This window comes from Monodelphis domestica, chromosome 5 (assembly GCF_027887165.1).
Source record: "Monodelphis domestica isolate mMonDom1 chromosome 5, mMonDom1.pri, whole genome shotgun sequence".
Taxonomy (NCBI): Eukaryota; Metazoa; Chordata; class Mammalia; order Didelphimorphia; family Didelphidae; genus Monodelphis; species Monodelphis domestica.
The window spans coordinates 272,393,944-272,419,960 of record NC_077231.1 but is presented as its reverse complement, the minus strand read 5'-3'; the positions used below and the strand labels follow the sequence as shown (position 1 = coordinate 272,419,960).

The 26,017-nt window shown below is 37.8% G+C and overlaps 2 protein-coding genes across 12 annotated transcripts in view; one reads left to right on the top strand and one right to left on the bottom strand.

The window, feature by feature from the left end:
* The window catches only part of RUNDC3B (RUN domain containing 3B), a 117,717-nt gene extending 91,805 nt beyond the window's left edge, over positions 1–25,912 (bottom strand). For 2 of the 8 annotated variants that reach the window (XM_056800163.1, XM_056800164.1), the window contains exons 1-2: positions 24,937–25,610; positions 2,621–2,736 (exon numbers count right to left, since the gene is read on the bottom strand). In XM_056800163.1, coding sequence (XP_056656141.1) covers positions 2,621–2,736; positions 24,937–25,061 — 241 coding nt within the window. In that variant the 5' untranslated portion in view covers positions 25,062–25,610. Of the gene's footprint in view, positions 1–2,620; positions 2,737–14,536; positions 15,325–24,936 lie in introns of those variants that run through there. The other 6 variants (XM_001368492.4, XM_003342092.4, XM_001368530.4 and 3 more) reach the window with 6 other exon arrangements.
* The window catches only part of LOC100027288 (ATP-dependent translocase ABCB1), a 226,852-nt gene that overhangs the window by 35,673 nt on the left and 165,162 nt on the right, over positions 1–26,017 (top strand). The window lies entirely within an intron of this gene.

Here is a 26,017-nt window from a genome sequence, read left to right as displayed (position 1 = left end):
AGTGGAGCCAGACCTGTGAGTAGTCCCTGAATTTCTCAGTGAAATAGAGAGACTTGGGTTTTAAAAAACAACATTACTTTTCAGTGTCTTAGCCAACTCAATAAAAATATATAATTAGAAAACCAAACCTTAGAGAAGTTAACAGTTGTCGAAATAGCAAATAGTAAAGGCAAAATTTGAAACCAGACCTTGATCCCTAATTCAGCTCTCTACAAACCTAGCCCTTTTACCTCTCTAAATAGACCCTGTGAGACCCCTTTAAATAAAAGATTCTGATTCTGTTATTCTATGCTTTTAAATTATGATTTCAGGCTTTTTTTTCTAGTAATTAAGGATAATCTGTCAATGAGATCTGGATAACTAAGTTAATACTATAATCAGATTAACATCCATGGCCAAAGAATCTCCCTGGGCCTCAGTTTCTTAATTTGTAAAATGAGATTGAGTGACTAGTTGGCCTCTAAAATCTCTTTTAGATTTGTAGCTAATTCTGCTGTAATCATGGGAACTGAGCCTCTCTTTCCTCACTATCAGGGATTTTTTAAAAAAGTTACTCTTTCAGCTTTCAAGTTCACTTGTTCTGAAACAATCTATTATGTCAAAGGGGGCTTGTTCCTTCCTGAGGAAGGTGGTGAAATGGATAGAGCACTAGAATTAAGAGTCAAGAAGACTTGAGTTCACATCTTGCCTCAGATTCTTATAAGTGTGACTCTGAGCAAGTCATGTGACTTCTCTTGGCCTCAGTTTCCTCATATGTAAAATGAGGATAGTAAGAGAATTTACCACTGAGGATTGTGAGGATTAAATGAGACACTTGTAAAGCACTTCGAAAACCTTAAAATGGTATATAAATTCTAGTTTCTGTTATTATTTTCTTACCCTACAATGTTGAAATAAGTGGTAGTTTCAGAAATATTAAATGTGATAAAGCCAAGAAAATATACATCCTGAATTTTAATTTTTGTCAAGGTGCCAAGAATTATTCAGGTTTTATATAATATATACATACATAATATATTAAAGCCACTCCAACTACCCCAAGATGGAAACGTCATTCATGATCCATTAGAATACTAAAAAGTGGAAAAGACTACTCGATTGTCCCTAATTCCTTTTCCTCCTTTTCTCCTGGTTCCATCATATAATTTACTGTTACTACTTGGTTACCTAGGAGTTCTCTTTTTTATTATTCTCCTAAGTTAAATTTATTTAATCAATTCTGAGACTATGTTGACATTATTATAAGATAAGAGAGTTTCTTCTGAAATAATTGGTTTTGTTCCTGAAAAAATAAACATATGGTTATCAGAGAGGGACTCTCCTTCTTCTCTTGGTCCAACCTCTTTATGACCCACCTGGCTCCAGATATTTTTTCTATGATGTATATACATAATGTGGGTTCCTAAGTAGTGAAGGGAACAAGCATTTATTAAATACCTACTATGTGCCAGGCATTTTGCTAAGTGCTTTTTGAAGATTATCTCTGTTGATACCTACCCTGTCCCATTTTATAGAAGAAGAAACTGAGAGACAGAGGCTAAGTGACTGGTGGGGTCACACAGTAACTGTCTAAGATAAGATTTGAACTCAGGTCTTCCTGACTCCAGGAAGTCCTCTATCCACTGTACCACGTAGCTGCCTTCTTAACTTAAATCAACTATATAATAGAACCTAGTAACATTGATTCCATGTTCTTTAACCACTCTTAAAATGGAAAAAAGTTAATATTTCAACTTCTAGAAAGCAAAATGCTAATTTCTGAAACTGTTGCTAATAATACAAAGGTAACCCACCAAAAACAGTTTTATCTGAGTAGAAATAATATTACTTCTATTTTCTTTCTTACGCTTAGAGAATGGTTATTTTTAAAGAAATTTTTTGCAATTTCAAGGGGTAATGAAATTTTTAAAGGAAATTATAATAAGGTTTATACTACATAATGAATGTCTTGAAAATTATATTTTACCTGTATATATGTTGGTTGCATCAGTATCTGATGAGACTTTTTTAAACTATTGAGTCTTCTGATTTTTTTAAATATATATTTTCTATTTATAAAGACTGACTTCTCTGAAATAAAAGGCAAACACTACTCACATAACCCTTTCTTATCCAGTGCTAACACATTTATAATTTTTCAAGTCCAAGAAAATAGAGGCAAAGAACAACCAATAATAGTCCCCAAATACCCTCATCTTATAGGTCTTTGATGAGATGTAGTTGACAATCATTCCTTACATATGACGTAGTTATTATGTATTGTAGTGTAAGCCCTAGCTTGGATTAGAGTTCCTTTGTTTAGGGAAAATTGCTTTTTTGCTCCATCTACTTGAGAACTGCTTTCTTACTCCTTCTACTTGACAAATACATTCTGCTTTCCACTTTGTTCAAGAGATGAGAGTAAGTTGGTCTGGGAGCACTGATCTAAGAACGTCTACAAGCAGGACTCTCCATCAATTACTCTCCAGCTCGGAGTATTTAAATCAGTTTCACAATTCACAGGGATGTAGCATCCTCAGACCCCAACCATACTCAATTACATGGATATTTAAATATTTAAATCAGCATAAAGAAAAAACATTCTGGTATAGGGGAAATAAAGTGGGGAGTCAGCATTTACCTTTTAACCGATGACTTAGTATCTGTTCCAAAATAGCAGCGAAATTGTTAAATTCAGGGGATGAGTCATCGATTGTCTCAAAACAGGATCGGTCAATCAGGGTCTTGACAGAAAATCTAGGATGAAAAAATGGCATTATTTATGCTTTTTTGTCTTTTCATTCAAACAAATCAAGGCAGACCATTAATTAAGTACCTACTATGTGCTGTGTACTATTATAAGTACTGGGGGGGGAGGAAAAAGGTGGGGGAACCTCTTGGAAGTGGAATAAGCTAGAAGGGGAATGAGACCTCAATATGCTATTTTTATGTTGTTAAATTTGTAAACTGTGTAAATATGTGGAACGCCAGACTAGAACACTAGTGGAGTTAGGAGAAGCCTTGGTTCAAATCCACTCTCCTATACATAATATACATGGCTATGGCTATATAGTATATATAAAACACTTTATAATTCTTAAAACATTACATTGACATCAACTGTGTCTCCTGTTATAAAGAGACACTCTTTCTTAGAGCTAGATATGGATATATATCCATAAATATACTCTCCAAATGGAAAATGTTCCCTCCAAGTTATTTATTTTATCATTCTGTCAGGTTCTTAATTTGTTCTTTGAGCCTAATGGCAAGGATTTCAATCACTTATCTATTCAAGGCATAGACAGTGAATTAATCAGCTCTATAAAAAAAGCCCTCTGGCCTCACTCCTGGTACACTTTTTGAATAGTACAATCATGGACTACTGAATGTGGCCTCAAAAGTTAAAACATTAATATCAGCATTTTGAGCTTTACCTCCACATATTTTGTCTGGAATATAAAATAAAATAACTGGCTGTGAGCATATAAGCAGCTCCATGCAAAGATTTTCATGAGCCATCAATAAATGAAAATTAGTTAGATTTCTTCCTCTATTGTTTCTTATTTTTAAAACAAATTCTCTTTTCAAACAAAGGTGAAAAGCCTTTAAATTGTGCTAACCTCATTACTATATTGGTTGAGAGCCTCTACCATCTACCATAAGGCTTCATTCATATTTTGGGTTGAACTCCTTATGAAATTTAAGGTTAGCTGAAATGAAAAAAAAATAACAGGAACAAAAATAACCATCTTTTGAAAGATAGGAAAGCTATGTGATTAGTTTGAAGACTGATTTTTTTAAAGCCCATGTGGCAAAATACTATTATTTTTGAGTTCCAAATGGGATACTGAAGTCAAATTCCAGCTAAATTTTAAATGTTATATGCTTGATAAAAGTAGTTTCCTAATCATTTGGCATTTCTGATTCAAGACTTGTTACCTTGATTTATCCCCACCCCCCTCCGAAAGTGGATTCCTTACTGATTCATGGTTATATATCAAACTTTATAAAAAATATGAATTTGAATTACTTAATAGACAAAAAGAAAACTGACCCTATATATATATAGAAAATAATTTTTTGAGTGACCCTGATCTTTCAGGTCTCTAAATATTTCTCAGAATGAATGAGATGAGGCTGCCTCATTCCCATTTTGGCAGATACATGCTTGGTTATTGTCACTAGCTGCCATTATTACCATGGCATTCATCCATTTGGTATCCAAAGTATAAAATTTGAGTATATCATAGTTTCTCTCCTAGGCACCATCTCTAGAGAATACAAAAGTCTTTGAAAATTGGGTTGCTATCTACTGCTTCCCTTAGAATGTAGAGTCCAAGGTGAGATGACCTAAAGAGGTATTGAGTGAGACATCTCCACTCCTACTGGACACTTAGGTAGCTCTAGACCCCAGAAGTTGGAGAGTAGTTTGTTATTGGCAATGGGGAAATGAAAAATAAAAATAAACTCATACATACATACATAGACATATATACTAATCCATAATGGGCCACAAGAAACTAATAATGGGAATTAATTAATGGGAAATGGACAAATGAACCATATCACATCACCTTGGAACCACAGCTAGTTACAAACATTTAAAGCTTCAGTGTGCTTCCAGGTGGTGGTGGTAGAGGCTAAAGAAAAAAAAATCATTTACTTGATTTAATAAAGTATAGAAGAGATTAAATGGGGAGTGAGGTGGTAAGGGCTAAGGAATTTTTATAAAACCAGGACCAGGAGGACAATGCATTACAAAGCAAATACAGCTCAAGGATCTGAATAAATCTGATCCTACTGTTCTCAGCTACTTGTGTTAGATCTTACCCTTGCCTTTTTCCTGAGGGGATAAGCTACAACTATTTAAGGAAAGATATTAAATGAGCTATTAAATTTCCATAGCATCAGACTTCTCAAATCCCTGTCCAACATGCTATAGCAGTACTGTCACCTTCTAGTTATGAGTCAGGTGGTTCAGACATTACTTGGCTACATGTAATTACCTCTAAAATTATCTAGATTTTCCAATTGTGTTTATAACTGCCAGCTCATGGGAAATGAGTTCCACTTACAGATGTGAGAAACCTCCATCCATCTCTCAGTTTGATTCTTAGAACAAGTTGTAAGAAGTTGAAAGGTATTAGTATTGCATTTTAATAAAAACAAAGCAACTATTTAGGGACTCAAGTGTGCAAAAATCTGTTACAGTGTGACATACCTTTTAAACCTGGAGGTATAATTTCTAAACAATTCATTTACTGGGGGACAGATTTACATCCAGAAGTTTTGAAATGCATCATTTCTTCATCCATCTGGATTACCTAAAGCACTTAGCATAGCACCTGGCATACTAGGTCAGTGATGGTGAGCCTTTTAGAGACCCAAGGGCCCAAACTGAAACCGATACCATATGTGAGTTGCCCCCTTCACCCGTACAGAGGAGGGAGGAAGCACTCCCATTGGGCTGCTGGGCAGAGGGGTGGGTGAAGTGAAAAATATCCTCAGACCCAGTAGAGAGGGGGAGAGGAGCAGCCCCCTCCAGCATCCATGCTATAAGTTTGCCAACACGACACTAGATGCTATATAAATGGTAACTATTATTAGTATTATCTAAATCCAGGTGAATGAAGAGTTAAACAGATTCAGAGAAAAGAAAAAGAAGGTAGTGCCTGAGCAAGTCTCAGGGCACCAGTTTAGTACCAATTCTGCACTGCCCATCAGGGGATTCTCTATGAGTCTCTGCCAAGAGCTTCTTGCTGCTTCTGAAAAACAGAAACAGCAGAGATAGGATCCAACTTGCATCTCCCAGCTTCATCAAGAGCTCTTTGAAGATGCCTTAGGTACTAAGAAAACTAAGATAGTGTCAAAGATTTATTTGGGTTTTGAGAGACATTCAATCGCTGGAGGCATGAGGGATGACTTCCATTTACTCTAAAGACAATCTTCCTCATGGATACTAATGAGAAGATTCTTTTCCTAAACTAAATGTTTTTTCAGTAATCAAGAATTTCTTTCTCTTGCTTCATCTTTTCTCCCTCCCTAAGAAAAAAGAAAAAGAGAACCCTTGCATCAAATATATGACAGTCAAGCAATATATATGCGTGTGTGTGTGTGTGTGTGTGTGTAGTCTTACAACAGCCGTGCTCAAACCATGCCTCATTCTGCATATTCCTTTGCCTCTCTATTAGGAAAAGGGCAACATTCTTCATTCTTGATCTGCCAGGGGTAGTGGTGGATCAATGCTTTGAAAAGTTCTCAAGTCTTTTGAACTTGCTTGTCTTTACTATATGGTTGTTATCATATCAATTGTTTTCCTGGTTCTTAATGAGTAGATTCTTTTTAGAGTCAAGAAACCCTCTAAATCTGGGCTTCTTAACCTTTTTTGTGTCATAGACCTCAGGGTGGTCTGGAAGCTTATGGGTGGGCCCCTTCTCACAGTATCATTTTCAAATGCATAAAATAAAATATACATTATTAAAAAGAACACCAATTATATTAAAATGAAATAATAAAAATAATTTTAAAAAAGATAACCAAGTTTACGGATATAAGGTTAAAAACCTGTGATCTAAATAGAATGCATGATGGAGCAGCTGGGTGGCTCAGTGACAGCCAGCTTGGAGTCAAGAGGACCTGACTGAAAATCTGGCCTCAGACACTTCCCGGTTGTGTGACCCTGGGCAAATCACTTAACCCCCATTGCCTAGTCCTTACTGCTCTTCTGTCTTAGAAGCAATAGTTCTTATTGATTCCATGACAGAAGATAAGGGTTTTTAAATAAATAATTAGAATATATGAGAATGAACACACATGCTTACATAATTCAAAAGAACTTCGTGACTGAAAAAAAGAAACATTCATGGGCTGATGTCAAATTAGAAGGAGATTTTTACTTGTGGAGCAACCCAAGGGGCACCTTGCTACTCATGGAGAGATTACTTTGGTTTACCACAGTTTAGAAGGGCCATTTAATGATGAAGTGGGAAGAGTCCAGATAGGCAAGAGCTAATTAGTTTAACTATCCTGAAGTACAAATTCGCACCTTACCCAGTAGGTCCTCTATAGTACTTTTCCTACAGAGTCTATGAGGCTATACAGTAATCTTAAAATTACTTGTTTTGAATGTTACTTTAGAAAGCTCATCTCATTGGAGGACCTTCATCCATTAAGGACATTATCCTTCCCCTACCTGCCTTTCTCCCCAAGACAGTGAACAGAAAGAAGGTTGCGGGGGTGGGTTGGAGATGAAACAAAGAAATGAAACAACAGAGATGAAAGGAATGAATTTTTCTTCCTGATAACTGCTCTGATGTTTTCTTTGGGTGGAGGCAGAGGTTCTAAGCTCAAATAACATGTGGAGATAAATTGTGGACTTTGATGATTTTTCTTTTTCCTAAAACTATAGATAAGTCTCTCTCTCTCTCTCTCTCTCTCTCTCTCTCTCTCTCTCTCTCTCTCTCTCTCTCTCTCTCTCTCTTCCTCTCTCTTTATTTCTCTCTCTCTCTCTCTGTCTTTCTCTCCTCTCCTCTCCTCTCTCTCTCTCCTCTCATCTTTTCTCTCTCTCCCTCATTCTCTCTCTCTCTCTCTTGATAGATATAAAGATAGAGAGATAGATATAGAGATAGATAGAAAGATAGATAGAAATACAGACAGATAAATAGACAGATAGACGATAGAGATATGATAAAATTTCATGAATTTAGATTTTTTTGAGGATGAGGAAAAGGAAAGTAGTGAATAGATATAGAGAATAAAGGATAAAGGATGACAATTTCTGCTTATTACCTATCTTTTCCATGGCCCACTTGGTCCTTTACCGACTCAGAAATTTTATTTTATCCCTTTGCCCTGGGGATGATTAGGCTCTGGGGAACTGATTCATGCTAAGCAAATACATTGAAGTCCAATTCATAAACAAGAAATGACCATTTATTAATCTAAAATATGACTTACAGCCTGGCATACCCTTATATAGTCTCTATTTCTAATTCAATCCAATAGGCATTTATTCAAGTATGTGTGCTTAGTGTGGGCACCCCCTTCTTGGTACCAGTGACTGGGGAAGCTTGATTAATAGCAGAATGTTGTTTGATGTAGATGAAACAAAAGGAGATTTGCATTGAGCTGTGGAAGCTTTGACAAAAATTCATATCTGCTATAGGATTGTCTAACTCACATACAGGAACAATAATGTATAGCAGTTCTAGTGGGTTCTTTGTTTTTTGTATTCTGCTTGAATTTCTCATTGTTATTCTTCCAATATAGCTGTAAGTTACAGTCATCCTATATCACCTATAACCACAATGCACCCTCCACTGATTACTAACAATTAAGGAGGTAGTCTGGTGAGCTATTCAGGGGGAAAAGACCCTGAACTTGAACTCGAGGCTTGGATCCTATCCCAACAATTAGCTGTGGAGTTATGAGCTGACTAAGCCTCAGTTTCCACATCTCCAAAATGAGGATAATGATACCTGTACAACCGACCTCACTTGTTTCATGTTGTGAAATAAGATTAAACATTATAGAACCATGAGCTGTCATATGGACTATTACCTTTAAAGATGCTTCTTTTTGACTTTTCTGTAATGAAATTGGTCTCAAATATACCACTGCTCCTATATCTTGTGATAAACTTTAAAATGCCAGTTAATAACTGATACTTTATACAATTTATTTAGCCTAATCCTGCCAATAGCCCTGTGTGGTAAAATTACTACAGATACTTTGATCACTATTTTACATTTGAGGAAACTGAGGCTTGGGGAAATTTAATGACTTGCTCAGAGATACCCAGACAGTAATACGCTGAGGTGGGATTTGAACCCAAGTCTTCCTGACTCCAGCAATCTGTTCTATTACACTATTATTATCTAATTATTATTATCTTATTGTTAGGCTCATCTCTACTATAGTGAAGAGACTAAAGAAGAGAGTGCCTTTTTTTAAACACTTATTTTCTGTCTTAGAATATGTATTGATTCTAAGGCAGAAGAGTGATAAAGGCTGGACAATGGTAGTTGAGAGACTAGCCCAGAATTACACAGCTAAGAAGTATCTGAGGCTAGATTTGAACCTAGGACCTCCCCTTTCCAGGCCTGGATCTCAATCCCTGTGATACCTAACTGTCCCATGAGAGATTACTTTCAAAGACCTGTGTATTTGTGTCAACAAACAGTATTGTCTACTATAATTCTTTAGATGATTTGTTTTAATTAATAAAAACAAGTCTGAAATACTATGTCAATTGTTTGGTTAGTTACCTTTTGACTAGTACCTTAGAATCCTTGAAAACTATTTTTCTTATATGGTAGGAACATTTTTACTGCTCCCCATCCCACCTTCCTCTTAGTGGGAGGCTGGGTGAAGAGAGGGAGAAGAAAAAGAAAGCTGCTTGTCAAGATTAATTTATTTTGCAAATCTCCTCCCTTGAGGTAAAAAAAAACAGGACTTGGAAATGACTGCAGAGAACTTTTATACATTTGAAGAATTTATAAAAATTAAGCACCAATTCTCTCCAAAATTAAATGGCAGGTCAAAATGTGTGGAAACATCATGCAGATGAAACTGGAGTAGCAAACACGAAATCTACAATCTGTTCTAAGGAAAGAGAATTCCCCTGTATTACACGTTCTCCACGGTGGCAGTTCCAATAGAATCTCAAGAAAAATTTAAGTACCAAAGAGATGCATTTTTTTTCTGTAAGACTTGAAAGTTGTTTTTAAAAGATTCTTGTGACATGTAGAGTACTTTTGCATTGAAAATGCTTATTTTCTTCCATTAGAGAATAGAAATTTCTGATTTAATCTGAAACAGAGATTCTGAACCATTCTGGTATCATTGACCCCTTTGGAAGTGTTTGATGAAGCCTATGAACCCCTTCTGAGAATAATAGTATTAAATCATAAAACAAAATGTGCTGAATTACAAAGGTTACTAAGGATATTGCAATAACAATTACCAAAATATTTTTGAAAACCAAATTCACAAACGATAGGTTAAGATTTATTTTTAATCAAACAATATTAAGAAAATAGAGCTCTGAATGAATAGTAATACTACTAAAAGCTGGGACAGCTAGGTAGTACACTCAAGAGACTGCTATGCCTACAGTTTGGAAGATTTAAGTTTCAAATCCATCCTCAGACATTTACTATGTGATCCTGGGCAAATCATCTAATCTCTATTTGCCTAAATTTCCCCAACTGTAAACTGAGGCTAATATCAGCACGTGCCTTTCCAGGTGATTGTGAGGTGCTGTGTTTAATTACAAAAGTTACTAATAACATTGAGATAACAGTGATCAAAATATTTTTTTAAGATCAAGTTAAAACCAAATGAGATGATATTTGTAAAGCTTTTAGCACAGAACCTGGAACCTAGCAGGCTCTACATAAATGTTAGCTAGTAGCAAGAGCAGGAGTAGCAGTAATAGTGTAGGAGTAGTAGTACTAGTAGTAGTAGAGGTAGTTGTAATGGTAGTAGTAGTAGTAGTAGTGGTGGTGGTTGTGGTAGTGGTTGTGGTAATGATAGTGATGGTGATGGTAGTAGTGTTTTGAAGTTTACATACATTATCTCATAGCCCTCTGATAATACTTAAAGACAGCATTATCTTCCTTTTATTGATAAGGAATCTGAGGCTTAGGGGGCAGCTGGATGGATCAGTGGATTGAGAGCCAGACTGAGAGATGGGAAGTCTTAGGTTCAAATCTGGCCTCAGACACTTCTTAGCTGTGTGACCCTGGGCAAGTCACTTAACCCTGGTTGCCTAGCCCTTACCACTCTTCTGCCTTGGAACCAATACACAATATTGATTCTAAATTACCACTCTTCTGCCTTGGAACCAATACACAATATTGATTCTAAGATGAGAGGTAAATGTTATGAAAAAAAAAGAATCTGAGGCTTACAGAAGTCAAAATATTTCGTTTTTAGATACCACTATTTCCCCTCTCATAGTTAATTGTCAATGTATCTCAAAACTATTGAGATGCTTTACATTGGAGGTTTTTGACCTTTTTTCATTCGTGGATCCCTTTTGGTTGCCTGGTGAAGCCTACAAGACCTCTTCTCAGAATAATACCTTTTAATAATGGGAGGAAATATTACATTTCCATTAGAGTTTAGTGAAAATAAAAATGAATTCTTCACACTCCCCACCCAACCCCAACCCATTCAAGTTCATGGACCTCTTTGGGTCTGCAGACTCTGGGTTAAAAACCTCTGGTTCATCTACCAGTCTACTTGCCTTTTTTTCAATCACTTCAAACTTTACACACACAGACCATGAAATGTGTCTTCTCAAAGTCACAGTAATAGAGGTAAGAATAATGGCATGAATTCAATTCAGTAAACATTCAGCATGAAGTCCATCTCTGATGCTTCATTCTGGCAAAGAAGCAACTGATATCTTTAAGAAATTAATGAAACACAGGAGCTGGCAAGCCCTACTGTCCTACAGAAGCTGCACATATGGCCCCTGTATCGGGCTAAATCTAATTTCCAAGGACCAACTTAAACACGTAGGAACTTAATTACTAACAGGCTGGCAACATGGTGGTGAGCTCTTTGGCTATGGCAAACCTCTGAAACATGGGTTGCCATTTTGTACTACAAAATAGCCTTCAGACCTGTGATATTCCCTTCTATTTCTTCACTAATGCCATGGGAGGAGGGAAAAGGGCTAGTTGAAACTAAGGATCAGTTTTTCAACTATCTTCAAATATTGATTTCTCTGTTGACACTCCAAATGTGAAATCCTTTGTCTAGTGAGTGAACATGTTACTGGATGATGTGAGTCTAATTATTTTTGACATTCTTGCTATGAATAAAAACTAAAGAGGAAGTGATCCATCTTTCCATTTAGTTAGAATGGGTTCTCCTTGGATAGGGAGAAAGAAAAGAATGCTTTTTATTGTTCTTTCAAGGGCAACAAGAGGCAACACCTTAATAGACACTTTGTATAGTGTGCAATGGTCATTTGTAAAAAGATCATTGTTAAAATAATTGAAGTTAATGTACCAGCTTTTATTTTATAGTGGGGTTTCTTAAAACTTTTTGTGTTATGGGCCATTTAATAATCTGGTGAAGCTTATGAAGCCCTTCTAAGAATAATATTTTTAATGTCTAAAATATGTAGGCTATGTCAGATTATAAAGGAAATAAATTATATTTGAAATGTTATTGGAACATCTGAAAAAGAAGTTCATTAACCTTAGGCCCAAACCCCCTGGTAGAAGTAGAAGAGAGAGAAGCAGAGAAATTTCATAGGGAGCCTAAGACTCTTAAAATTACATCAACATATATTAAAATACACTATGGTGACATTAGTAAAAAGGTAGGATAAAGAGGGGAAAGAATGGGAACAGATACTTAAGAGTAAGGAAGAAGAGAAGCCAAAGGCTTGTAGAGCATGAAACCATATTACATCTACATGTAATGAATACTATTTTCAAGAAGAAAGTCAGGAAGTATTAGATATGGGCAGCATAACATCAAAAAAAGAAGTGAAATCAATTTTATGCTAATAACATACAGGAAATGACTAATTATCAATTTGGAAATCATTTCCAAATCAGTAGTCTATGTATAGTCAAACCACTAACATTTAGAAGAAAGATCAAAATCAACATAAAGTTCAAAGAAAGAACAAAAAACATGAATTGTCTAATTGAAACTAACTACAACTGCATCTATTTAGCCATTAATGCTGAAAATTTGAAAATAGATAAAAGAATAGACATTAACACAGTTTCCGAAAGAAATATAACAAATGCAAAATCAATTGGTTGATATATCATGGCAGAGGTTGACTCCAGGACATGAAGACCTCAATTCAAGTACAATTTCTGCTATAACTGTCTATGTGACCTTGGACACATCTTAACTTTTTAGTGCCCCAGGAAAATGTCTAAGATAGTGAGTTGTTAAGTGCTGATCTATACTGGTAGAAGTTTTCTTACCCAGAGTTCCCTATTTCAAGAGGAAAAAAGGCTTTGTAAAAAAAAAGTACAAGATACAGTGAATACTGGACAGAATACAAAGAAAATAAATCATGGTCCTGGCCCTCAAGGACCACATCATAGGACATCAAACAGGTAGAAAAATTATTAGAACACAAAAATAAAATAGTTGATAGGTATGTAAGAAATGTACAAAATACCTTCCTGACCACTGGAAAACTTGGTACAAAAATCATTATTCTCAATAAATCTTGAGCACTTAACATAGTAATATATGAACTAGATAAAGCAAGACATATCCAACATGATGGCATTTGATTCAAGTTGTGTGTATAATTTCCATTTATACAATATGTATACATATGAATATATATTTATACACTCATAAAATTTTTGGCTGATTAGCTATAAAAATCATGCTGTGGCCAAATAAAACCTGTGTTGTGGGGTTGAGATCTACCTGGTTTATTCAATTGAAAAGTTTTTAAACCTACTCTATAACCAGCATTTTATATGCTCAAGTATGTCTTTTATGCAGAATATGCAGAATAGTTCCTGAATCTATCTCTCTAGCCCCAAGATTTTTTCTTGAGCTACACACACACACCCCATTGCCATCACCATCACTACCACCACCACCATCATCATCATCTCTGAAAATCATCACATCTAGAATTCAACATATCCAAATACAACTTGTGTGATGTTGAACAAGTCACTTCTCTTCTTCTTTATCAATAATATGACACAATTGGACTTGATGAGATTTCTAAAATACTATCTAAAGTCAGCCCCAAAACTTCTCCTCCCTCCTAACTTCCCTATTTCTGTGAGAGGCACTATTCCCCCCAGGAACCCATGAGATAAAATTTCTCAATCTTTTTGACTCCTATTCTCTTCATATCACATTATTGAATTCTATTTGGTTTATCACTTCTTGCCTTTTCATTAATCAATTATTAATTGATCAATATACATTTATTAAATACCTAATATGTGGGTACTGTGCTAAAAGCTGGGGATACCAAAAAATGCAAAAGATAGTTCCCGCCTTCAAGAAGCTGACAATCTAAGTAGCTACTATCCCTCAAGCATTCTCATTTAGGACTATTACATTAAGTACCTAACTCATCTCTCCTCAGTCAGCCTGTTCCTGTTGTAATCCATCCTATACATTGCTAACAGATTTTTTTTAGTAAAGTTGTCCTGTCACTTCCAGTTTCAAAAACCTTCCTGGTGTTAAGGGTAAAATTTAGAGTTGAGACTAAATATATTCTATTACTGGTAGCCAGGGATTTAAATTCTAAATCCCAATGAAATATTCAAGTCAGAATAGAATTTTATGATGGTCTATTTACAATAGAAGGAAGAAATTAAGAAGAAGGAGAAAAAGGGAAAGGGGTAGAGGATCTGCTCTGGCCTGGCCTGAGCCAGGGGGAGTTCAGAGGCCTCTCAGCCATGGAGCCTTCCCAGAAGATTAAATCTAACTCAGCTTCCAATTAGGAAGCCTTCTCCAAGATGAGGGGTCTTCTTGGAGGCTAGAACCTTCATAAAGGTCAAGGGAAAAGGGAGTTAGCCTTGTAACTCACCATGTGGCCATTCAGGGAAGCCTTCTCACCTAAACCCACACTTCAGAACTCCTCCAAGTCAAATCCCACCTCCAAAGCCCACCAAAGCTGCAAAGTCACCAAAAGCCCCTCTCACAGGAAGTGACATGAAAATAGACAGTTCTTTACATCACTTCCTGTGTCTCACATGTGCCAATGGTGGCTTAAACTTGGCTTAGGACAGCCCAGGTGGTCAGTCAGTTGTTTCTGATTAGTCACTTAATAGCACATGACAGTCATAGGGTTCCTCCCCCATACCCAATCCTTAACTGGGGGTTTATACATTCCTGGTTGCTAGAATTCTAAAGACAAAGCAGGGTGGAGTAAAACTAAAATTCACACTGGATCCTTATTATCTCCTGAATAAAATCTAAATTCATTAATTAGACATTTGAGATCCTCTATAATTCCCCAACTGCCATTTTCCAACTTATTTCTTCACTATTTCCTTATATGTACTCAGTGCTCCAACCAAATTCTTTTTCTATTTCCAGAAGTCCTCCTTTCCCAATTTTATGTCATTCTCTCCACCTAAAATGCCCTTAGACCTTTCCATTCCCATTGGTCAAAATCCTATCTCATGGTCCAGCTCAAAGGTCATCTCCCTCTGACCTCATTTAGTTTCATTATAATAGTTCTCTACAACTCTCAATTATGGGGATATAAAATAGAAGGAAAACACGACACTACAGTCTCTGAATTATAAGACCACATTTAAAAGGAACTACAAAAAAAGAAATCCAAAAGTTCATTTTCCTGATGAGCCATTCTACTGACAATAATATCCCCTTCACTGAAATAAGAAATAAGGAAGGTGCCCGTTTGCTCATCTTGTCTGCACTCCAAAAGTGTAAGCCAAGAACTGAAGTTCCATCTGTGTTAGTCAGATAAGGAGTCCAATCACGGATGTCCTTTATTTTGCAAGCAAAATCAGCCTTCATGACTTACAAGATGAAGAGAGAGAGGGAAGACTCATAGCTTTTAACAAATTCATTTACAGAAAGTCCAATGAACTACATTGATGGGTTAAAGAAAAAGCCAGCAGCACTGAGTATGTTGAGCCAGAGATAGACCAAGTTCCCAGAGGTGACTATAGAAACAATGAAAGCGACCAATGAAATTTCACAGCTTAGCATTGTACTGTTCTCTTCCTGCTCAAGTTTCAAGAGTAATTTGCTTGGATCTCTTTAACCAATTATCCTCTTAATGTTTCATATGCTTGTTTGTGTTTTAATAAACTATCCGGCTCTTAGGAGGGCATATAACTTCTCAATATCCTAAGTAACTCTCTAAGACTAAAAGTTGTGAGCAGTATTTTTTTTCCAAATGAAGGTTCAAAATAAATAAATACCTGTATAATATCACTTGTCTTCTCCATGGATGGGTGAAGGGATGGAAGGAGGGAGAGAACTTGAACTCAAAATATTTCAAAGTGTATGTTAAAAATAAAGTTGTGAAGAGGTATCATCCCAAATTTTGTTTTTATGATCCATTGCACTGTCACTCAGGAGAACATAAGCTGCTTAAAGGCAGAAACTATCATTTAAAATCTTTGCTTAGCAATATTTTGCTTATTCATTTTTTCTTGCTCATTATGTGATTTCATCCGTGTAGGGGATTCTTGGTATGAAAACTCGCTCACTAATAGGGATTGCAAGTGTTCTAATTTAGATCTTCAGAGTTGACTGGGGCATGGAAAGGTTAGGTGACTTTCCCATCTTTATACAGCAAGTACACCTTAAAGGTAAAACTTGAACCCAGTTCTTTCTAATTTCACCATCAACGCTCTATCCAATATATCACAATGCCTCTCCCTTGACACACAACATAGTAATTACTTAATAAATGTTCACTGAATTGAATATCTAACTAAAGACTCAAGTCAAAACAAAAGTTCTTCAAGAATATCAAAAGGTAGGGGGCAGCTGGATAGCTCAGTGGATTGAGAGTCAGACCTAGAGACCAGAGGTCCTGGGTTCAAATCTGGCCTCAGACACTTCCCAGCTGTGTGACCCTGAGCAAGTCACTTGACCCCCATTGCCTAGCTCTTACCACTCTTCTACTTTGGAGCCAATACACAGTATTGGCTGGGTTTTTTTAGATTTAGATTTTTATTTTTTTAATCTATTTTAGATAATTTTAGAAATTTTAGAATTTTTTAGAATTTAGAATAAATTTTAGAAATTTAGATTTCTTCATGGTAATTAAGTAATTTTAGTTTTCTCATCTTAAAATAAAGAGGCCAGACCACATGATATTGGAGGTCACCTCCAGCTCTTAAAGTCTGCCATCTACAATCTTTGTGGCAGAAGGAATCTTTCTAGCAATTTCCCTAGCTCTCCGGTACCTCTGACATACTTTTCCTATAGTTTCCTTTCATCATTTATAACTTCTTCCCATCACTTACCAGCATTTCACAAGTTAAGTTAATCTTTCAGAGTCCCTGCCTCTGACTATTCTGTGCACCAGCTCACCCTTCCTCCATCCCCAGAAAACCCTACTTATTTATCTACTTCATTGGAGTCATCTGTTACCTCCATTAAGTGTTGGCATAATGAAACCTCTCCATGGCAACAGTGGCTAACTGGACTGTGAAATGAATATCAACTTGTAGAAAGAATTTGTGTGTGTGTGTGTGTGTGTGTGTGTGTGTGTGTGTGTGTGTGTGTGTGTTTTAAATCTGCGATATTGAGTCATTTCATGATGACATTAATATTAATTATCTTTCTTCATACTAAATTGATAGAATTCCTATTAGATCAGAATAAGCCTAAGGATAAAAATTAAAACAAGTCAGTAAAGCACAGACATGGTTCCTGTGGTTCAATTTAATTCGACCACTATTTATCAAGCACTAGCATTTGTTAAGCACTGTATCAGAAAGTACAAAGTTCAGATTAGACACAGCTCCTGCCCTCAGAGACCCAACGGGTACAAGTAACTTATAGCAAATGATACCTGGCAGGGGCATTGTAGAGTTGCAAAATACCCCCATTAGATCTGAGGTGGGAAAAGGAGTTATTGGCTTAGTAGAGATGGGCAAGAAAGAAATTGGGGAAGGCTTTCCATAGAAGGTAGAGTTTGAATTGGGTTTCAAAAGATGGATAGGAAGGTGTAGAGGGGTATGGAATAGTATATTCAAAAACAGGGACATAGGCAATATTATTAGGCTTGAAGTTATAATACTGAAGATCTGTAGTGGTAGAAAGTAGTTTCTATACAAGGAGTTAAATCATAGACTTGGATCACATGATGTGTAATTGTAGCTACCAGGGTTCATGCAAGAATCAAACAAATTTATGAAACACCTTAGAAAACTTAAAGCACTATGCTTTTACCATTATTTGACTTTAGTTGTATCACTCTGGATTTCTCGGCAAATTTAAACTTTTCCTTCAGCAAAATGGGAAATTTTGGGAACTGTGTGATAGAAATTACTCCAAGAAATTCTAAAAATATAATTTTAACGTCTAGATCAAAAGCAGGTATTTGGGAGAAAGTAGCAAAATTGATTAATTATCATGGAATGGCATTATTTCCCTAAAATATATCCATTTTAAACCCTTAAAATCATGTATTAAATTATATTCAACAACTACAATATGGTTATAAATGTGAAGAGAGAAAAAAATTACGTATTTTGTTGCTGTTGAGTTGTTTCAGATCTTGTCCAACTCCTCATGACTCCATTTGAGGTTTTCTTGGCAAAAATATTGGAGTTGCTTACTATGTTTTTCTTCAACCCATTTCACAGATGAGGGAACTGAGGCAAACAGGGTTAACTGAATTGCCAGGGTCATCTAACTGGTATCTAAGACTGAATTTGAATTCACGTCTTCCTGATTTTCCAAGAATAGCACCCTATCAACTTTACCACTTAGCTATATTTAATAATAATAATAGGTAGTATTTATATAGTGCTTTAAGGTTTACAAAGCACTCTAGATATCTTCTTTGACATTTGTAATATGAGACTATCTTCTGGGGTCTCCGGGATTTTATAGGTTATTTTCCCTCTTTCTTTCCTTCCTTCTTTCTTTCTTTCTTTCTTTCTTTCTTTCTTTCTTTCTTTCTTTCTTTCTTTCTTTCTTTCTTTCTTTCTTTCTTTCTTTCTTTCTTTCTTTCTTTCTTTCTTTCTTTCTTTCTTTCTTTCTTTCTTTCTTTCTTTCTTTCTTTCTTTCTTTCTTTCTTTCCCCCTTTTTAAAAACCCTTACCTTCCATCTTGGAGTCAATACTGTGTATTGGCTCCATTGGTAAGGGCTAGGCAATGGGGGTCAAGTGACTTGCCCAGGGTCACACAGCTGGGAAGTGTCTGAGGTCAGATTTGAACCCAGGACCTCCCATCTCTAGGCCTGGCTCTCAATCCACTGAGCTACCCAGATTCCCCCTCCCTTTTCTTTCAAAGGATTTAGAGTAAGCATAACATTTCAGTTGAATATGTATGGAGGTCAAAATCCCAGGATCTCTTGTACAAAGTAATAATACTTGCTCTTTAAAATAAAAAAATTAAAATTTCCACTGAATTAAAAATGCCCAAACTGAAGACAGTGACAAAAGAATTTAACACTTTAGTTCCTTGGAATTCTAAGTGGAAGAAAAAGAAGGAAGGAAGGAAAGAAGGACTTAGTATTATGCAGGATGATGGGCAAGTTTGCTGACTTGCTGACTAGGCTCTTAGGTCCTTCTTGGACTTGATCCAGAGGACTTAGCCTCTACACTATGAATTTTCTTCTAATTCTAGTCTTATTTTTGCTGATCTCTAAATTTCAACTTGAATAGCAAACCTCTTCCCATTGTTTGTCCCTTAGCCTGCTAAGCTTCCTGGGTTCAAAAACCTTCAACATCCTCATCTCTCATTCAGTTTGACCTTTTTCTCTGTAGCTTGTATCTTATCCTGGTTTCTGGTTAAAGCATTCATTGTTTCTTCTCCTCTTCCTACTACAACACATTCCAGATCTGCAAATGTGTATGCATTAACACTGCCTTAAGGAAAAGAGTAGTGTGTAGGAAATAATCAAAAATCATGAAGAACTATGTGATATAGGTTTGATGGTAACCAAACTAATTAAGCTACTTTCTTGTTGAAGTTTCATGGACCATTCTCTTATCCCTTGCTGTCCCAGTTCTTCAAGACCAGATCATATTAGAAGGAACTAGGTATGTTTAGCCTGGAGAAAAGAGCTTATGGGAGGTCTGATAACTTTCTTTCAGTATTTGAATGGCTGCCATATTGAAAAGGCATTAACCTTCTTCTGCTTGGCCCAAAAGGACAAAACTAATAATCATAGGTGAAACAAGATATCTCCTAGGTTTAAAACCTTACCTTCTACTGAGGGGATTGAGATAGAAGGGAGGGAGAAGAGAGATCATGCATACAAAGCAATAGAAAGTAATTTCAAAAGAGAGAAAGTGCTAATACCTAGAGGAAGAGTTGGGAGGAAGAGCAGTATGTTGGAGATGGTGTCTGATGTGTGTTTTTAAGAAAGATAGAAATTCTAAAGGGCAAAGGAGAGAAAGTGAGACATGGGGGGGTAGCATTTGAGAAATAGTGATAGTCTAGACAAGGCTAGGAGTATAAGATGGGATGTCCTGTACAGAAAATGGTCAACACGATGCAATAAACCAGTTTGACTGGAATATAGAGGTTATGAAAGGGATTAATATGAAATTAAGACCAGAAAATAGATAGAATTCAGGCTCTAAATTTGAAAATATAAAACCAGGTTTGATATTTAATATCAAACAAAGAACTTATATTTAACCCTTAAGGGTCATATGGAGTCACCCTAAGGTTTATATAAGAAGAATGGCAAGATCAGATCTGGGTATTTGGGAGAATGATTTAGTAGATAATAGAATGGAATGGAGAAATCCTGGAGTAATTTAAGAAGTTTTTGCTATCAACCAGGTGAGAAGGGATCAGAGCTCTGTAAGGGAAAAGAAAAGAATAGATACTAAAAGTATGTAAGGGCAGGATCAACAGTATTTGGTAACTGCTTAGATGGAGGAGGGAATAAATCATTCAACTGACAAGTATGTATTAGGTGCCTCCTATATATCAGGCACTGTGCTAGGTTCTTGCAATGAATGAAACAGTCCCGATTTGCAATGAGCTTAAATTCTAATGGAGAAAACAACAAATATTTAGATAAATAGATATAACATATAATATAAAGGCATGCAAAGAGCATATACAAAGTAGGTGAATGTAGGGTCTTTTGTGATGAAGGGCATTAGTGGATCAGGAACAGCTTGGTGCAAAAAAAAAGATGAAGGTTGTCAACCCAAGTCATTGGGAGTGGGAGTATCCTCAAAAGAAATTAGAAAGTTAGGAATCTAGTTAGAAGTTAGGATGGTTTGAGGGGGAACACTTTGGAAATATTGGCGTAAAGGCAGAAATAAATGTCTAGTAGCCAGTTGGCAATGGAGAACGAGAATTCAGAAGAGAAATTAGTCAATATATACAGAGAGAGAGATCATAAAGATGGAAAAGGAATCAGTAAAGTGTCTTGTTAAGATCATATTTCATTCAATAAATATGTATTAAGTACCTATTATGTAAAATAATGCTAGGGACTGAAGGGGCACTTGATGTTCTTTTAAATATGCCCTCTGTTTTATTTATCTACAGAATAATAGCAGCTAATACACACATATTTGTATATATGCACATAGGTAATATACATGTTATATATACATATAATATATGCCTTCATATATAAGCATGCATATATTTTTAAAATACACATACATACCTTTAAGGTTTGCCAATTGCTTAACCTATATTATCTCACTGGATCCTCACAACAACCCTGTGAAGTAGTTGCTATAATTATGTTCATTTTACAAACAAAGAAATTGAGGTCCAGAAAGTTTAAATGACTTGGCCAGAGGTCACAGAGATCATCAATGACAGAACTGGATCTTGGACCCAGGTCTCCTATTCCATACCTCTTTCTATCATCATCTGCCTCTCAAATCAATGGAGTCACCTTTTAATAGAACAGAGAAGTCATTAGGAAAGACCCTTAAGAGTTTTAGGATCTGACAATGGAACTTTAAAAGGCAAGAAGCCCAAACAAAATCCTTGCTTTGTTTATTCTGCTCCACTTAAATCAAGAACTAATGGTCCAGATACTTTTTAAATGGCCCTAAATGGCTCTCTGGAACTTGCTCAGGACCTATGAGGACATTTGGGAAATGGTTTTAATTTCTGTATGTGGAACTTAAAGACATTTCATATATACCATCAACCATGTTCTATTTAAGGGGGATGAGAGAAAAATTTTGGCAAGTTTGCCCCCAATCAATAATCAATGTAACACACAAACTCAACTCAATTCAAAACTCATTTATAAAGGGTCTACTACAAAGACATTAAATTAAACAACATATACATATAAAATATATACCCATATGCATGGATATGTTTTGAATGCAGAAAGATGTGAAGATTATAAAAGTAACAAATCATTCTGAAGTACAGTGATCAAAATATATTTAAAAGAACATGTTCATGCAACTCAGGATGAGAAAGATTTTAAATCACTCTCCATTGGTCCATACTTTTGTGACTAACAAATTGGCTTCATGAAAAGGAATTAACCACAATGAGAAGGATCATAAACTTTATTATTATTTATTTTTATTTAAAAAACCCTTACCTTCTGTCTACTTATTCTAAGGCAGAAGATCAGTAAGGGTTAGGCAACTGGGATTAAGTAACTCGCCCAGGATCAAACAGTTAGAAAGTGGCTTAGGTTAGATTTGATCCCATGTCCTCCCAACTGTGATACTAACTGCTCCAGGCCTGGACTTTAAATCTGGCAGAGTTCTTAGAGATCATCTAGTCCAGCTTCTTCATTTCACTTATGAGAAAACAGAGTGTTAACTTGTCCAAATGTGTAAGAGTAAGGAGTAGCTGAAAAAGGATTTAAATTCAGATCCATCGATTCAGATCAGGAATTCCAAATCCTCCACTCTACCCACACTGTCACCAAATCATAGACTATTCAAGCTGGAGTTATCTTTTAGAGATCCTGTGCTACAAACCCTCTTGTGTTAAAGATGAGAAAATTAAGATCAAGTGACTTATCCAATATCAGATATCCAAGGTCAGAGGTGATTCCAAATCCCATAGCCAAATCTATCGGAGCTGAAGGAGAATCTTCACTAACAAAATCCCATAGTCACTCAAAGGCCAGTATAAAAGATAATCATGACTGTCTGGTTAAAAAAATTATTCATTTTAGGAAACAAAACATAAGATAAGAGAACATGCAATCTCCTAGAGGGTACATAGAATGAATTACTCAATTGGTAGACAAAGGAGATACAATATTTTCTGCCTACTACCAGCAAATAATACACCGGCAGGATTATCTATAAAACAAACAACCATTTTATATGATTTTATAAAAAATATTTTTAAATAACCAAATACTTTTTTCCTATGCAAATTAAAGAGACACTGATGAACTTTGGTCTTTTTGGGGGGTGTGGAGGGAAGGAAATCAGATTATGGTTTCACTGATGTAGGGAAATCCTAGTGAGGAAGTTTCCTCTAACAATTCAGTTTGACTGCTGCTTTGCAAATAATAATAATAATAATAATAATAATAATAATAGCATTTATATAGAGCTCTACAGTGTTTTACAGGTTTTTTTCATTCTTACAACAACTCTATGAGGTAGAGCTATTATCCTTGTTTTATAAATAAGAAACTGAGACTGAGAGGGTAAGACTTGCCCAGTGTCTGAAGCAAGATTGGAGCTCAGATCTTCCTGATTCCAAGTCCAGAACTCTATGCACTGTACCACCTAGTTTGCTTTCTAATAGACTTGGAAGGTCTCAGACTGGAGGCACAGAGGTTAGGAAATTTCCTCAGGGGCTCCCAATCAGTATTTTGTCAGAGGTAGCATTTGAATTCGGATATTAAAATCAATACTGTGTGCCAGTTAGAAGGCAGAAGAGCAGTAAGAGCTAGGCAGTGGGGGTTAAGTGACTTGCCAAGGATCACACAGATAGGAAGTGTCTAAGGCCAAATTTGAACCCAGGACCTCCCATCTTTGGGCCTGACTCTCAATCTACTGAGTCACCCAGCTGGTCCCCACAGGAACCTTTAAAACTAAAAGCCACCACAAGAAAGCTCTGCCTAGTTTAGAGCTAAATAGAATTAAGACAGATGCTTATCTGGACATATGCTACCTCCAGCACTCCTCTTCTGTCATTACCCACTTCAGGAAACTCTGGATTTCAAGAAGAGAAAGTAACTTGCCCAGGGCCACACAGCTAGCAAATGTTTGAGGCAAAATTGGAATTTAGGTCTTCCTGACTTCAAATCCAGCACTCTACCCACAGCACCACCCGGTCTGCATGACAGAGGGAGGAAGGCTGGAGGTAGAGAGAGGTAAATGGATTTGTCCAAGGTCTCCCATACTCCCAGTGTTCAGATTTTCCAAACACCCCATATGCCCTTCCCCACTATAAATCATGCTCAAAGGTTTCTGATTAAACCCATCACTCTGTTACTTTCTTAAAAGCCAGTTAAGGAAAATTGATTGGAATGTCATTCCGTTATTTGCCACTGCCCACCTTTCCTATGGAATAACTGCACCCAAAGTGGTCCTTTGCTCCAGCTCAGGAGGACCTCTTAAATCGAAGCTGCACCCCTGGATGTACAGCTACAACAGGTCGTGAAATTTTAGGGCCTGAGTGTTCCTCCTGGTCCTAACAGCCTGGAATATGTCCCTCATTATCCATTCCCCTCCCAGAAATTCAGGCCAGGAGAAGGTAAGGGTGTCTCAGGCCCTAAAGAAGGCTGGAAGGGTGTCCCCTAAGAACGCACTCTGGACCATTCTATGGTTGTGACCTTCTCTCTTGGCTCCCAGGAAGGAAGATGGGGGGTGGGGGGGGGGAACACTGAGCTGCAGGCCAAGAGGAAGAAAGATGACTAGGAGGCTGAATTTTCTTCCTCCCTGGAAATCAGGCCTCCCTTTCACCTGGCCAGCGCTGAGGTGGGGCGGGAGAAGGTGGGCCAAGAGGAGGCAGCAGGTAACGCAGCTTCATAGGGGGAGGGGAGAAAGGAAAGGAAAGAGAAAGGGAGCAGGCGGCGTGAGCAGCTGGAGTAAGAAAAGCCAGCACCAGGGGACCTGCCAATCGGCAAATGAAGCCACCGGCTCCTCCCGTCTGGTCCCTGCAGAGGGATGCTCCGTACCCTCCCTCCGAGGGGCTCCAGGGAGCAGGAGGAGGAGGAGGAGGGAGAGAAATCCCGGGGAGGCTTCACCTGCAGCCAGTGCTCCCTCGCCCACCCCTGCCCCTGCCCAGCTTCTTCTTTGCTTCCTCCTCACCCCGCTCCCAATCGGCCCTGAGCTTTCTTTACCTGCACACTGTGATCAGGTTCCTCCTCTCCACTGCAGCATTGCGGGCGTTTAGGCTCTTCTTGCAGCTGCTGCTGCCGCCGCCTCCACGGTTCACGCTCAACCCCCCCAGGCTCAGGGAAGCCATCGCCAGCTGCTTCCCCGCGCCCCCTTTGTCTCGTGCAGCCCCCTCCCGTCCCTTATCTCTAGCGCTCCTGGGCCGGGCTCAGCGAGTAAGGGGCGCTCGGGCTGGAGGACAAGGAGGAGGAGAAGATGAGCTTGCGGAGGAGGGATGCCGGGGTCAGGAAGAAGCTGGGGGCCAAGCCGGCCTCCCGGCTGCAGCCGCTCCTGCCGCGGCCGCTGCCAATGCCTCCAACACCTTTCAACGCTCGGCCCCCGGGCTCCACACACGCACTACCACCGCCCTCCTGTGCTCCCCCCAAATCGGAGGGGCGAGCGGCCAGACAGGTCTGTGCCCCAGCTCCTGGCTTCCTTCTGGCTGGACACCGGTAACCCGCAGGTTCACACGCACAAACGAGCACTTCTCTCCCTGCTCCTCCTTTCCAATCTCTTCTTTCCTCCTCCTCCCTCTACTGGGCCCGGTGGACGCTAGCCCGAGCGCAGCAGAGAGAACCGCTCTCTCGCGGAAGGTTCACACACCCCACACCACCCCCTCACTCCTTCCCTCCTCCCTTCAATTACCCACCCACCCAAGTATCCATCCAGCCACCCTTCCAATCCACTCCAGTAGCCAATCACAAAGCTCAGAAGGCGGGGCCCGGCTCTGGGGCTTTTAACCAGGAGTATTCTGAGCTACTCTGGCTCATAGCTGTCAAAGCGCTGTCCAGCTGGCCTGGCCCTAGAATCCAGTAGCAAAAAAGAGAGCAACGAAAAGGGTGGCAGATCCAGGCTGCTGTTGTAGTTGGAATTCTGGACTTCGGGCTTGGGCCAGGTATCTGGAAGGAACCAACCTGGAACAAAACCACTGGAGTTCCCAAATGATTAGGGGAGGCTGGTTAGGGTATGTGACTACAGAGAACAGTGCCCCAGAGGGGTGGCTCTATTAGTTGCTCTTTTCCAGGGACCTTGTGGACAGTCGCAGGT